This window comes from Grus americana, chromosome 3 (genome assembly GCF_028858705.1).
Source record: "Grus americana isolate bGruAme1 chromosome 3, bGruAme1.mat, whole genome shotgun sequence".
Lineage (NCBI taxonomy): Eukaryota > Metazoa > Chordata > Aves > Gruiformes > Gruidae > Grus > Grus americana.
Window position 1 is genome coordinate 40,673,146 of NC_072854.1, and position 16,533 is coordinate 40,689,678.

Consider the following 16,533-nt stretch of genomic DNA (forward strand, 5'->3'; position numbering starts at 1 on the left):
AAAAACTGTTTACACACTTTCCCCATAACATTTCACCTCTAAAGACAGAGTGAAAAATTAAAAAATGCTTTACTATCTCAAGCTTAAAAAAAAAATAGAATGTTATATTAGAAAAATTTTAAGTCATTGTTACAACTGGAATAGTTGAAGTGTTGAATGTTAAAGTTCAGGGTTTATACAGGAAACGTAAGAGTTTGCAATGAATTTACCTTTTTTTACCAATTAGAGACAATACTACCAGTCCTCATTTGCAAGAGCACTGACACTCATATAGCATGTATTATGTAGTAACTGATGATTATGAGTTTAAGAAATTAAGTTTAGCAATTAGAATATGAAGTTCTTAATCAAAAATACCAGTTTTAGACGTTCTTTTCTCCTCTTGCCAAAGGAAGAGCTTGATGATCCAGGTTCTGATTCTTGGCCTCCTGCTTTACCATTATCATCATCCTCCTCTTCATCTTCATCAAAGCACCATTCTGGTAGCTCAGGTGGTGATGGTGCATCATCTTCATCTCCATAACGACGAAATAATTCCTTCAAATAGTCACCTTTATAAATACCTGGTGGTCTAGCCTGAGCAAAAGTTGCCACAGCAGCCTCAATACTGTCAAATAAAAATTGAAAATTATTCTGGATGCTTTATTTACATGTTTTAGTCATGCTGTGCCTTAACAAACCTGAGATTTATTGGGACTGAGAATTAAAAAAAAAAATCTAAACTAGTAATTGCAAAAACATTCATTACATTTGAAACATCATGCCTGGCAACAGTTGCTCGTGCACAAGATTCTGCATAATTACGTAGGCACTGTGTATGTTCTCAGAAATAACTGTAGCTTGCACTGCTTTGTCTCCTTATTGTAGCTAATAGTGGTCTGCTGGTCACCTAGGTGAAACTTTTATTATTGCTACAGAAAAGAAATGAGTGACACGTAGGTAAGTACTTAAGGACTGAATGAAGACAAAAAGACTAAAGAAAAAGTTGAACAAACTTAATGAAGAAAAATGCAAGTGCTAAAATTCAAATATGGCTACGTTTTTCCCCCTAAGAATTATCTTCCCTTTCATTAGAGATTTTACCATCACACTGGGAAAAGGCATCCTAATCTTTGAAATTACTTCTCTTTCCAGAAGTTTCTCATAAAACCTATAATTCAGGAGCTTTTTACTATGCAGCTAACACTTAATCTTAAGTGCTTTAATAAACTGGAGATTGGATCACAAAAAAATTAGAAACCAAAACTAAGTCATGCACCTTTACTAGCCAACTGGAAAGCACTCCACAATATACAACAGTGAGCACAGCACAAGAGTTTTATTGTTGCTATTTTCATAGATCCTATGAAAATGTTTAACAGAAACACTGGACATAATTCTGTCTTCAGTTTATCATGGCTGTGTGGAACAGTAATGCTCCATGAATCGACATATAGAAATCTTGCTAAATAAAAGACAGGATAAATCACAAAAGGTACATGCCCCTGTTAGGCTTCTTGACAAGCACAAATCTTAAAGCTGGAACAAAAGGACATATTGCATGCTGTGAAAAGACTTTTTTTCAGGTAAGAAAATAGCCTGCCACTGGAACAAGGAAAACATATAGTTAAAATGGAAAATAGAATTTAAATACAAAAGGCATTTTTTGCCTGATCTGTGCAGTATGGGAAGGAGACTGAGAACTTTATGAGGCAAATATCCCAGAATAGACTGGAACACTTCCTAAAAACCAGTACGTTTGGTTCTCTCTTCTGATCTTTGGTAAGGGTAGAAAACAAAACATTTTCCAGAGTGAGACTATCAGATGGTCACTCATCAGACCATGACAGTTTAAGAATCTGAGTTATTTAGAAGGACCTGTCTTTTCCATTCTGTTTTCTAAGACTCCTAATTTCTTCCTCACAAGACATTTTTTATTTTGGTATCTTTCTTAAATTGTTTCACATGTTCTGTAATCAATGTCATTGAAAGGACAAAACAAACCAAAAGGGATGGGGCCTGAAAGATGCTCAAATTTGTCTCTCATGATACTAGAAGAACTCTATACTATTCTGGAATAGATGGTAACGAAAGCCAAAAGAGGCAGCACAGATTTCAAGCACAGAAACCTAGCTGAAAGAAAACATATTTTACAAGTTCTAGAAATATTGTCTTTGGGAAAAATGAGTTGTGAAAAAGAGAACCAAGTAAGGTATCACCGGCTGGAGAGCTTTCAGTCTGGATGACCTTTCTTTGAACTAACTATAAGATATATCTCAGTATTCACAATACATCAGCAGCATTCCTATATCATATGCTTAAGAAATTAATATGGATGGATTTTTCCATCAGGAAAATCTTATTTTCTCATCAGCAAATAACAGTGCCTTATGTTAAAGAATGATATAGAAAATTGGATTAATCTTGATACAATGCTTAGCATTAAATATCACCTTGCTGAAATTCATTCTTTTGCTGTGGACATTTTTTTTTCTCTTACCAGGTGATAGCTGGGTGTTCTGTTAAAAAAAATCTGACAGAGATGAACAAACTTGAAACAATTAACTACCTGAATCAAGCAAAAAAAATAAGACATGGTTGTTAAGTTTTAAGGCTTTTCCCACAGAGGTTTGAAAATAAAGAGAGGCTGCATAAAAGCAGAAGATTCAAATGGATTCAAGTGCATTTCCTCTTCAGAACAAAGGACCAATTCTGAGTCTAATTATTGCATGCTGCTTTTAAATTGTTAGATTAAAAGCACACAAATTTGCTAGTTCATAGGAACAACTAGAATCATACTATAAAGATATTTGTACTGTGTCTCCTTCCTATACTCAGCTAAGATTCTGCCAAGATTCAGCCACCCACTACTAATGGTGTTCTGTCTCCATTACTCCAATGTCTTTATTCCAAGTTTACTAACAGACAACAATGACCTAATTCTTTTCAAACAGCTTGCACATACATGCTAAGCACCAAATAACTGTATGTCTAGTCATAAGAAAATGCAACAGAAGCAGAGGACCGTACTGGAAATATCATCAGAATGCTTAAGAGACTTGTTTAAGAAACATGCTTTCCATGAGACCCTGTCAGCAAGGAAAAGTGTGTTTCCTGAATGCTACCAAACATGCATAAGTCATGCCCACCAGCATCGTATGGGCATTTTTTTTAATTTTTTTTTTTAAACTTGAAAAAGATCACTACTCTTCATGAGGGCACCAACATTTTTAAATCACAAAAAAACCCCAGCTGAATCTGTACAGAAGCATGCTGTAGGCTTTAGTCAAACAACAAGCTGGAAAGAAGGACTTTGTCTCCCCCGACCCTTCAGAAGCAACAGCAGTGACACACTTGCTCTAGCTGATCTCTTCAGAACTCAAACCACAAACAAAAAAAACCCTAACACAAACCTACATGAAAAAGATGAAAAAGAGAAATAATCTTTCAGGCATGTCGGAACTCTACATTCTTACTCAAAACGTGGGACATGTCACAGGGAAGAGGTACAATACAATATATACACTCCCAAAAGCCCACACACAGCAGGTACAGCTACTTTTGACCTATTGGACCTGGAAAGCTTGACTGAAATAGGCTAAGCTACCAAGAGATGATACGAATAATGTTAATATAGGTTGTTTGCTCAAGATTAGCAGGCAGTTTTAAAATAACAGACAGCAAATACATTAGGATAGCTGTCAGGACAATGAGTGGAACATACTGAAGATGCCTTTGGTTAGTCTCCACAAATCCCTAGAAATTAACATTCAAAGTTACCTCCAGTCCAACTTCTCAACCAAAAAGGCACAGATCAGAAATCCAGTTCTATTGAAACCATGTGTGCAATGGACACCTAGACAAAACAAGGGAAGAGCATCATCATTTGCAAGTAGTTTTAACAAACATGCTTTAGTTTCACAGCTGTGTTTTTGGATCCTTCCACCTTCATCAGCAACATAAAAGAGTTATCTCCCTTCCTATCAAGGCAGGCCAAGTCACAGAAGGCACATAAGCCTGAAAAGCAATTTATTACATTCTTTCTGCAAATTATTAGCAACAAAAGTATAGGATACCTGAGTTTATCCCAGCTCAAGAGTACTAACTTAATGCAACTGAAATATGTCTAGTACAGATAAGATTCAAAGTATTTTTTATGCTCAAATGCTTATCAGAAGACAATACAATCAAATTCAATACTTGAGCTTTTAGTGGATTCAACAAGCATTACATTCATTTCACACCATCAGGCATAAAAATGATATCCAGATTACCCTACCTCAAACTTGAAAGTGGTGTCAATAGACAACAATTCTATTTCAAAATTGCTATTACCATAGCTAGACCAGACTTATTAATTTGGGAAAAAAGCCTACAAAAAGAAACCTATACAACAGTATAATCAGCTTGAACTACTTATCTTTTCAATGTGGGGGGAAAAAAAAAAGAATTGTCTTCAGCCTCTATTTTACTGAGTTCATCCCCCATTGAAAGGAGGGGTAGAGTCGAATACATTGGAACATTTTTTTTTTCTCTCAAGGCAATAGCACCATCTAGTGATACACAGACTAGCTTGAAAATCTGTGCTATTAAAAATGTCAAGGATTCAGGCAAGATGTTGCCACTTCCTCATACTGCATTTTAAATTATAAATTTCAGAGAATTAAAATTTCCACTAACACCAAACGCAATTAGTCTTAACATTAATGTATTTTTCAGTTGTGACCTCAGGCTTTTATTGATTTCCTTATTTCTCTAGCAGAATTAGTAAAGTAAATTTAGCGACAATTCACTTGATGCTTATTCAGACGAAATGTGAATATCTAGGGTTTTTTCTATATGCTCCCCTACATGGCAAGTATTTTTTTTTAATAGAGATCCAAAAAATGCCTACAAAGAGTAGACTGATAACCAGAAACTTCATATGGGTAAACAGAAATATATATTAACTGTATCAGGATCGGGTTTTGTGCCCACCCTAACAAACTTCCCTTCTTAATAAGGGAAAAGGCAAAAACTACTATAAATTTCTTGGATTCATCCATTCTAACCATTTAATAATATTAAAAACTGTGTAACTTGCATCAAATGAAATGAATTTTAGCTTCCTTATAGAATTTGTTTCCAGCAATCATTTCTCCTTTGTTTTCTCCTTAAGCAAATTTTTTGCATTTTGTTTCCTTAAGGCTGGTCAGGTATATTCCAATCCTTGAAGATGCAAAAATAAAGTTTCCATCCTATATTGTTCTAACTGAATAGAAAATTTTGTTCACTTTTATCATTCATATTTCAGTCTCTTTTCATATCTAATCTTGACACTGGCAATGAAATTGCACTCAATTGCTATCAATAAGTCCTGCAGCTGTTACTGCTACCAAGAAGGTTAAGTCCATAATTTTATACACATGACAAAGATACGAAGCATCTCAACAATGAGTCCAACGGCTTGGAAGGGAAAGATCATGCAGGGTGCAGTACTATCACGGCTGCAGACCGCTTTCGCTTCTGATAAAAATATCCTCCACACCGGTCCCTGTGATGCTCTGTCAGAGGAAACAAGTGTCCAGAACCAGAAACAACTTTGCAGTAATTCATGGAAAGGAAATGAACAGTCCCAACATTTCTCTTTTATTATGAAAGCCTAAACCACAGGTTATGTAAAAGCTTAGTCAACACATTATTTTCTTCTTGATTCTTTCTAATTGGCCTTTTTTCCATAGAGGTGAAACAATCTAACAGAAGAACATTCCAAAATTCATAGAAGTCAAAAAGTTAGTTACTCAACACTAAAAATGGTATTTTAAAAGCCGAAATACCAGTTAAATGGGTCTGCTATTTATAGGATATCACCATGCTATCCATGCTCTATATAAATTGCTGACCATAACAATATTTCAAGTTCTGAAATATTGTTGGGGGACCAAGTGGAGGAACTGCGAAAGGAGAGTGAAAAATTAGGAACTGCTAAATGAGAGTGAGTGGGATCAGTCATCGGCAGTATTTCAAGTTCTGGTGCAAGTCCTGAAATATTGTTGATGACTGATCCCACTCACTGTCATTTAGCAGTTCCTCATTTTTCATATCACATACTTGTGTTACAGTTTAGAGAAGAAAACATAGGGCTCAAATTAAAATTCCATTCTATGAAATAAAGAAATAAGAAAGTACCTAAAAGAAAATTATGTGAAAAACTGTGTGTCCAAATTACATCTCTCAAGCATTGAACAAAACAAAACAAAAATCTATTATCAGTGGTATCCTGTGACAGAACAAGAAGTACAAACTGAAATACAATAAATTCTGTTTAAACATAAGAAAAAAACCCCTCTATATTGTAAGGGCAAGCTAACAATGAAAGAGGTTGCCAGAAGATGTTGTAGAGACTCCAAGTTTAGAGATGGTCAAAACCCCCACGGGGCACAGTCCTCAGCAAGCCGCTTTGGCTGGCCCTGCTCTAAGGAAGGGCAACCGACCAGCTGATTTCCACAGGTCCCTTCCACAACCTCAACTACTGTACAAATCTATAATTCTCTATGAATCTTAAACTGTAGGAACATACCAGCTTAGTTTACCAAGCTCTTATCAATGACACCTACACAAACAACTGTGCCATGCACTCCTAAGTCATACAGACACTCAGATTCAGGAAAGTTGCAGAATTATCAGCAAAGAGCCTTGAGGACAACACCCATTCTGACTCTGGAAACTCAGCTGCAAAATTTTTTCTTGTTTCTGACAGTTTGCAGATAGAGCTGAACATTAGTATGCTTAACGGAAATCTGAATAAAATGGGGTTTAATTTAAAACTAGAAGCCATCCAAATTAAACTGAGAACTTATTTTGCTCTGGGTAAAAAAAAAAAATTATCCTTAAGAACATTCAAATATTCACTGCGAGACAGTACACCACAGAAGAAAAACTGAGCCTAATATCTACTACCAGTTTCCAGCAATTAATCAGCTACTATGTGAGATTTGCTAAAGAATCTCTGATCATTCCGTTATCAAATATGACTTCAAGTAAGCCAGAGCTTCTAATGCCAAAACAATACTTAGGGAATACATAACTCGCATTTGCATCAGCAGAAGTTAGAAAAACACAATGCAAGTAATATGTATTTGTAGACAGTTCTTAAATCTGTATATTCTTCCACATTAAGTCAATGGCTGTAATCAAATTGATGGATGTAGAAACATACTAGTTTCTGGAGTAAAAGCAATTAAATCTATATCTGCATAAACATTGTACTGAGGAAATTGCTTTGTTTAAACTTTTAAGAATAAGAGACTGCGGTTATGACTAAATATGAAATACACTAACAGTAAAAACTAATGATGGATAAAAGATGGTTGTAATGGATATAAGACGACATACCTATAAGCTCTGAGGGATTCTTGTCACTGAAGTGTTCACATACACGGATAAATGTTTCCGTATTCTCAGGTGTAGGGCATTCACCATGCCTGAAAAACACATGAAGACACAGATTAGGAGACAGCTGGTGGGAAAGGGAAAAGGGGGGGGGAAATTACTTCAGTGTGATCTTTCAAATTAAAAGCTAAATATTAAAAAGTGCAGACAACTTACCCTTTACACTGAAGCTTTATATATTTAATTCCCTCTTTCTCTATATCATTCCTATCATAGAATCTCGTGGTGTTGGTCAAGTCTACCAGTAAACCCATTTTAACCTAGAAAAATATAAAATAAAAAATAAACTTTTATATGTGGTTCAAATATCAGCACATAAATAGTAAATGGCTAATAACACCCAAATTAAAAGCAATAGCAGGCTACAGTTACAAGTTTCAAAATTCTTAAATATTGCACTTGTTCATAAAAATCTATATTTTACCAACATCACAGTTATCTGTTTCTTTGTGAAAGGTGGTGTCTGAATTAGCAGTAGCCATCAATTCAAAAACTTCAATTTGTTCCCACCAACATTTCTAAATAAGAAAGATCTGCAAACAGCAGAAAAGTATCTGGTAAAGAACTGTTTTAACATGTTAAAAGACAAATAAGGTGGAAACAGGTGCTCTTATGCTTTAAGTAGAGCAATATTAAACACTGGCACAGTGGAAGTACAGTAAGAAAAATTATCTACTGAGACATATATAAATATACTCTCAGAAAAAATAACTCATCTTAATTTACCCATCCATTAAATCAGAGTGCAAAACAAATGAACACATTTTCAAGTTTAAAAGAAAAATTTCCTTAAATTCTCAGAAACATTTCATTCAAAGCTAAAATGTGAAACAACTTGGAATCTTCAAATCTTCTTGGAAAAAATGCTGTATCTGACAGTCTGGAGAAAGGGAAAAAAATCATGAGGAAAACAACCTTTAATAAAAGCATGAAGACAGATTAAAAGGTAATACTGTTTAATATATCAAATTGTTAAAGGAGAGCTTCAAGAAGAAATGCAAGTGATTTGCAGAACATAGTTTCACATCCTCCCATCCAAAAGTAGGAGAGATCCAACTCCATTTTAGTGTTGAAAACTCAAAGCCAATTCTCAACCCCACTGTTCTCAAATACTAGCAGCTTCAAATGTTGCCACCAGAAGCCTCCAAACTTCCCCAAAGTCCTGCTACAATGAATTATCATTGACAAGATGCGTGAAAGCACAGAAATTAATTTTATGTCAAAGCTTTTAAGCTCAAACAATACTCACATGCTTTTCCCTCACCTTTTAGAAATTACTCTTTTGAACATACAGATTTCAGTTTCCTGACTAACATGTAGAAGCCAGGAAAACACTACAATGTACTTCAGACCCAAAGTGTCACCAAGCATTTGGGATGTTGCATTTATTTGAATAGGAGAATGAAATATAGCAAAGTGTCTGCTAGAGAGGAAATTCTGAATGACAAGACTCTAGGACTTCTGGCCTGCTATTCCTTTGCAATTATTATGAATCATTTCAATCATATACAAGTGAAGATCTTGTGAAGTGACACTGTTCCTCACACATTTCATGGAGCAGTAAACCAAAGAGGCTATAATTTAGCCAAAGCTATAAAAGCATGTATGGCATATAGAGTATATAAGGCCTGAAAGCAGCTTCCTTGCTTACAGAAAGCATAAAAATTTGCACGCTCAGTTCATGGGATTAGCTGCACATAACACATTGAAATTTAGAGAGTGCAAGGCAAGAGAAAAGGATAAGGATGTTTTTAAAAAGCAGGGGGATTATATGTAACATATCGAAGTATACAATTATGATGCTCCAAAAATCCATGCAAAAAAACACTGGCACCACAGGAATCAAAATATTTCAGTCACTGACCAGGGTTATGTTATCCTTGTCCTGACCAACCACAATTCTCACCTATAGAATAGATTCTAGTACACATATGTTCATCACGCAGGTGCTTTGCTCTGTTCTGAAACCCTGACATCACACCAGTCATCACAGTCATTCTCTCAGTCATGCTCTCCTAAGTTTGCTCCTGGAAAGTTCTTGATAGGAACCGATTTTTGAAAGACTATCTAAACTAAAATAGTCACCCACTGGAAAAAACTTTTTCCAGCCAATGTTTTGCATGAATCACATCTTTCAGTCCACCACGCCCACTGAATGACACAGCTTTGGAAGAAAGAATAATTTTAAATTGTTGAGCAACTTCTCACTAAAATATATATTTATTTCTTACAAGGACTGTTGCAACACTAAAACCTTAGACACCACATTGAAACACAATTGAAACTAATTTTTCTTACTTCTAATTGTAAAAGATGACTGGAGAGAAGGAAAAAAAAAAAAAAAGCTCATCAATAGCTTGAAATTCTCATCTTCTACATACAATAATACCAAGATCTTCAGGCTACCTCCATTCTGCTCATACTTATTCTGGCTAGGTTCTCCATGACCTCCTACAGCCATAAAAGCCTTCCTCCTCACTTTCTCACATTCCAGCTATCTCCAGCTATTAATGCCTTATGTGCGCACTCTGCTGCTGCTGTGCAATTAAATGGGCTTAGCTAAGTTCCCTTTGTTTGACCCCAGAAGTTTCCCATTAGATGTTGGAACTTAAGAACATCCTCCCCAGGAGGGAGGGAGCATACTATAATACACTGAATTCTCTCCAGTCCCATGATTTTTTTCTTCCATTTCTTTTTTGAGGAAATAGTTTAAATCAGTGATTTTAACTGTGAAAACAGTAACGCGGCTCAAAACTGATAACTAGTTTTCCTAACAGGAATATTGTGACTTGAGCATACTAATTGCCCAAACATTCTTTTAACTAATGTCCTAGCTTTTCATAACAGAAATAAAACTACCTTTTATAAAGCATAAACAGTACTAACCTACCTACTCAAGAAAGAAATAAAAAAATAAAATTATTCACACTGTCATCCATCACTCCTGCAAATTTTTTTCATGAGACCATTAAGATACTATGCCAATATTGACAATGGGAAGAAAAACGGGGTTGCTATCCCTTATCAAATCAGTTTGTAACATTCAGATTTTCAGCCACCAGATCCATGAGAAAAAGGAATCACACAGGATGCTTGTTAGAGAAAGTTCTTCCCAGACAGATGTTGTCTTAAATGCTGAACTGGGACCTTCAAGAGTCTGTGGTAGCAGCAATATCTCACTATAACCAAAATCCAGATGTAAAAGTTTCTGCTGAAGATTCTTATTTGGGAGATAAATTATATGGACTCAAGGTTCATAACCAGGTTTCACAAGTGATTCATTCTGCAAAGTATCAGCAGTAAAAAACACTGCAGTAAGATGATGAGAACCATGCACAATGAGCTACTTTTGCCTTGGGAAAATCCACTTTTCAAGGTCTCCTCAATTGCACATTCATCTCATTGCCAGATTGGTGGTAAACTACTGTTCTACAAATACTGCACTCCAGCAAGCCACTGCACATCTTGGCAAATAAAAAATTGTATGTTTTCAAATAGCAAACATTTAGCAAAAATACCAGGGTTCAAGACAATACAATAGATCGCATGAGAACAGAGAGTTTGAGAAAAATTGTATGTTCTGCTTTTTAACCAAAATTATCAAAATATAAGTGAGGATCCTCATGCTGGTAATTGTACTACCAGATTCTAATCATCTGATGTCACTCAAGACATTACAAATTTGTAGTGTTACAATAGAACTGATTGATGTGCCTAGTGGAAGGGCTATGAAGGCTCACCATGATTTCTGTTTTGGTGACAAATCACTAAGAAGCAAAAAGTCAGAAATTCTGAATAAGTCTCTGAACTTCTCTATAACTTCAAAATATATACAGAATTTTAAATTACTTTAAATCATGAATAAGATTGGGTTTGGAAAATTTCTAGGTATGCCCATTAAAGCCTGTCAGAGTCAAAAACAGCATAATGCATAAAAGAGGAACTCAAGTCGAATTTAGAGGCATAAATTCAAGAATTCAAACAAGAAAAATCCTACCTGTTCAAGCACCTGAAAACAGGCACATACGCTTCACTGGTAGTACTTTCTTATCACATTAGCCCACAGATACTCCTATCAGTGCTACACTAAGTAGCTCACCATCTATTTCATATCTAAGCCTAAATAAGATTCATAAAATTAAGATTCCAATATTTTAGTCATGTGATTCTTCCGATGTTTAAGATCTGATATTGCTAAACAAGTTCAGAATTAATTTAACTTAGACCAACAGGGAAAAAAAGAAAAAAACCACAGAAAAAGTGTCACTAGCGTGCTTAGTTTTATAAAACAGTCAAAAAATGGTGCTAACCTTCTACATAACAATTTAATAAACAGATTAAAAGAATTAGGTTTAGGCCTTTCTTTGCCTAGGAAGTTCAAAATGCCATTTCCCACATCTCCAGATGCACTGGACTGGGCACAATACTTCACAGACCTATGTGAAAGGCTGGAAAGGTCCTGTTCCCCACCTTTATTGATACAGTTGTGCTACACTGCAGAACAATGTGCAAGTTGAAGTAGACAGACAGAAATGGGCAAAACAGAGAATGCAGTAATAAGCCAGAAGCACAACTCTAGAAGCCAGTGATAAAGGCATCCACCCACCTTCCTGGGCCCCAATCCATGCTCCTAAACTTTTTTCCTATTTATGCATTTCTTTTTCACTATAAAATCCATAAATTGTTTTCTTCCATACTTGGGTATCACTGGTTAGATACCATAAAGCATTCTAAGCATCAAAAGAAGAAAATTATGCACTGAAACTAGAGAAGAGTTCTATGAAATTCTCCTTTCACTTTTAAATGCTTTCACTCCTATAAGCAAAATTGCAACTTAACATATCCATACGCAAGAGTCATTTGTAAAACTACCAACTTGGACTATCTGACTTTTGGCAATGACATCTCTCCAAGATGCAACAGTAATAACAGAGAAGAGTGACATTCTTGCTGCTAATACAGTGAATGAGCAGGAGGATTTTGCATAATTCAGGCCTGTAAGAAAGTACTTTTGGAAATTTAGGAGTTGCAGACAAAACTTGAAAATATAAACAAAGAGATATATTTCTGTACAGGTGTCCCAAAGGAAGCCATCAACCACTTTTTTCTTAAATCTGAAAAGCAACATTTGAATAAACATTAATAATTAATGTTTCAATTACTAGAAAATTTAACTTTACCTTCAGACTCTTCAAGTAGTTGGATAGCATACTCGGGTGAAAACGATTTTCTTCAGCAACCTGTTCATCATATCTTGGTCCTAACATTGTCTTCAAAGGTAAAAACTTCCCTATGAAAGACAATCAAATTTTGCAGTATTTTACATACATGTACACTTACAACTTAGCAATTTCAAAGCAACATGCTGAGCAGATTTAGAGGTTCACCTTAAAAGAAAAATAATCACAGGAAAAGTATCAATAACAGTTGAATTGGTATATTTTTTAGTTACAAGTTCTCAGAATTTATAAAAAAGTTTAGAAGTTTAAAGGAAATACAGGTCAGCTCATCTAAAACAAAGTAATTTAACATTTTTAGCTAGCTTTTAGTGTGATTTAAGCTGCGGAGCTACAGTGCAAAACAGAATATAGAAAACTTAAAGTTGGTACAGTTAAAAACATGAAAATAGCATGTTAAATTACAGTTTGTTAACCAACCATGTAGAGATCAGCTTTTATTACCTGCAAACATAAAACATCGTAAAGATTGCCACAAAAAAACCCAAAAACATTTGGTCCAGAACATCTATGCACTACTGATCTAATGTGCTCCTTAAGGCTTGTTGGAAGAGTTCTGCGGCAGTGTTCAACCTTCCCTCCAAAACACACCGCCTACGTATGGTTCAAACATCGGGGAAGCTACAAAACCACAACAAAGACTTGCTGGAATTAGTACCTACTGGACTACATCCATCATTCCCTAGAAACCAAATTTTTCTTTTAATACTGATTTTATTTTTAATCTATCATATCCACCACAGAACATCAGCATTGGATGATCTCATTGGAGATCTCCAGCTTTCTTTCTGAACACCAGCAAGCTAGAGGCATGTCCTTCCCTCCAAGCGGAGCAAGAACAGGTATTTGAGCAGGACGTACTGACCCAACAGCTCCTCCTGCACTTCCAGACAGACAAGAACTTAGAGCCCAGGTCACTGCCACCACGTACATCTGCCTGGGACGCAGTACACCTCCCATGTGCAGCTGAGACCCTGCACTGCAAATACTTGTGGAAAAGGAATTCAAGTTGATAGTAAGAAAGAGACCTGGCATACCTGCCCAGCTGCACTAAGGTTAATGACATAGGCAGGGAGTAAAATTGGGAGAACCTCAGCATTGTGAAATATCTATGGAAATATTTAAATGCATTATATCCCAAGACTGATCAAAACAACACCCAAAAAAACCCCCACAAAAAATTATTACCCTTTCCTCCCTTTTTTTTCCCCTACTAGATCCTGAGGTTGTCAAATTATATTTCTAAAATGCTCCTAATAGCAATTAATCTACCTATTTCCTAGACAAAAAAAAAAAGTTCATTCTATATATGATCACTTTTTTTTTTTTTAACTTCAGAAACTTTTAAAAAGCTTTTCCTACTTGGAAACACAAATACCCACACAATATTTTGAACTAAGGAGAAACATAACACCTTTCTATACTATTCCTTAAACCACCTGATGCCTCCGTTCAGCTGTGTAATATAGAGTAACGGTCGCCATCCATGAGTCTTTACCCAGCATTTAAATGTTCAGTTTCAGATGAAGTGAGTCAGCACATCCAGCACTAATCCTAAAAAAATTCTTCTAAATTACTCATGAAAATACTGCTTTCTGATCAACACAGAACATTGCCTCATAATAAACAAAATCCTCTTGTTTTCAGCAAAACAAAACCACATGGAATGAAAAGACACTAAAATGCCCATTGTATTCAGCTAGAAATCAAGTTTTGAGACAGAAGCTCACTAATCTTTGGAAAAATAGAAAAATGCATACAATTTTAACTAAATGAATGCTGCTAAGAGGTTTCGCTATACGATAAAAGTTCATAGAGTTCTCTGTAGCCTTAAATTCTATCAAAACATCTTATGTAGTCTCAAATAAGCATTTAACTTCTAGGAAAGACACATTATAAACCACGTAAGACAGATAGTTATGGAAACTGAGAAGCTTTACACAACTTGTTAGCTCAGGATTAGTGTTGATCAGCAACACAAGAAACACCTTCACTGTTAACCCTTGTCTGAGATCATTCCAACCTTTACAGCTGAAAGTTATTCGGTCACAAAGTCAACATACACATTAAATGGTAATAAATTTATAGTCACTTCAACTTATTTGACTGTTAGAAAAACTCATAAACTCACTCTACTTCCCTCTGCCTTTTCATTCCACCGGTTATACATGCTCCTCCTACTAGGCTACCTCCCCTCCATTTCCTCATTTCTTGATCTATCTACCTAATTTTCTTGCTTCTTTGCGTTCCCTGTCACCTTCAACACTATCATTCAGCCTCTCTCTCTCACTATTAACCCTTCCACATTAATCTGTAATCTTCTTCTGTACAGACTGATTATGCAAATCCTAATTTTGGATGATCTAAATGCAAAAATCTATCATTGCTGTAAGTTTTGCAAAACACCAAGCATGCTTGAAAGCGTTTTAACTTTGCCACTTGCCATTCCCATCCTAATACATCCACTCATCCCTTATAGATCATGAAGAATGTACCTAGACATCTTTTTTTTTTTTTAGACAAGGCATTCAATTAGGAAAAGGAGCTGCACTGTCAAAAGAGTCAATGGATACATAAGAAAACTACAGTCCTATAAAAGATGCTGGGAAAAGAGAATAGAGTTGGAAAACAGTGCCTGGACATTAAGATTTTTTCCTGTAGCATTTGATTAGAGACTATACAATCATACTGAAGACTCTCCTGTTCTCTATCTTCTATAACAGAGAATCAGAAGTAAACTGATTACAGAAGTAAAAGTCATAATTCTAATAACCCATAACTATAAAATAGATTTGTCATCATCATTGGATATTTACACACAAAAAGATTGCATGTGATTCTCCCAGGGGAATATAAATTTAAATAATTTATTTTGCACTGAATTTAGGCTATTGGCAAAGTCAAATATCAAACACAGGGCTTTGCTGCTTCTGTTTTTTCCAGTTATTTTTCATAGTGCTGTTGTTGCATGTAGTCTGGAGGCATTCTTACAGAATCCCAGAATGGTAGGGGTTGGAAGGGACCTTCCAATCCCCCCTGCTAAAGCAGGATCACCTACAGCAGGTTGCATCCAGGATGGGTTTTGAATATCTCCAGAGAAGATGGCGTCCAGGCAGGTTTTGAATATCTCCAGAGAAGGAGACTCCACAACCTCTCTGGGCAGCCTGTTCCAGGGCTCTGGCACCCTCAGAGTAAAGAAGGTTTTTCTCATATTCAGATGGAACTTCCTGTGTTCCAGTCTGTGCCCATTGACCCTTGTCCTGTCACTGGGCACCACTGAAAAGACTCTGGCTCCAGCCTCTTGATATCCACCCCTTTAGATATTTATAAGCATTAATAAGATCCCCTCTCAGTCTAAACAAGACCCAGCTCTCTCAGCCTTTCCTCATTAGAGAGATGTTCTAGTCCCCTCATCATCTTTGTAGCCCTCCACTGGGCTCTCTCCAGTAGCTCCCTGTCTGTCTTGAACTGGGGAGCCCAGAACTGGACACAGAACTCCAGAGGTGGCCTCACCACGGCAGAGTAGAGGGGCAGGATAACCTCCCTAGACCTGCTGGCCACGCTCTTCTTAACGCACCCCAGGGTACCACTGCCCTTCTTGAACACGTTCATTCTCTTCTCAGTAGCAGATCTTGATTCATTGTCTGATTTTCACTCTGATTTTCTTCTGAGCACCCATAATACCTTCCTGTTCACCACCAGGAAAAGACAGACAAAGTAGTCTAGTCAGCATTCCCTGCAACATTTGAACGCCTTTACATCACTCTGGAAGTGACGAGTATTTTAGTAGAGAACATTTACTGTCACTTGGTAAAGTACTAAAACCCAGATCTCTGGAAGTATTTAGTTGCCTAACTTTTACAAATTGCAGTTTGGTGGTATCACT

The 16,533-nt window shown here is 36.1% G+C and overlaps 1 protein-coding gene across 5 annotated transcripts in view; it reads right to left on the minus strand.

Moving 5' to 3' along the window:
* The window catches only part of RNGTT (RNA guanylyltransferase and 5'-phosphatase), a 207,558-nt gene that overhangs the window by 172,736 nt on the left and 18,289 nt on the right, over positions 1-16,533 (minus strand). For all 5 annotated transcript variants that reach the window (XM_054818904.1, XM_054818906.1, XM_054818909.1 and 2 more), the window contains 5 exons: positions 12,591-12,700; positions 7,567-7,670; positions 7,354-7,442; positions 3,760-3,835; positions 358-607 (listed from right to left, as the gene is read on the minus strand). In XM_054818904.1, the coding sequence (XP_054674879.1) occupies positions 358-607; positions 3,760-3,835; positions 7,354-7,442; positions 7,567-7,670; positions 12,591-12,700 (629 nt within the window). The remainder of the gene's footprint in view (positions 1-357; positions 608-3,759; positions 3,836-7,353; positions 7,443-7,566; positions 7,671-12,590; positions 12,701-16,533) is intronic.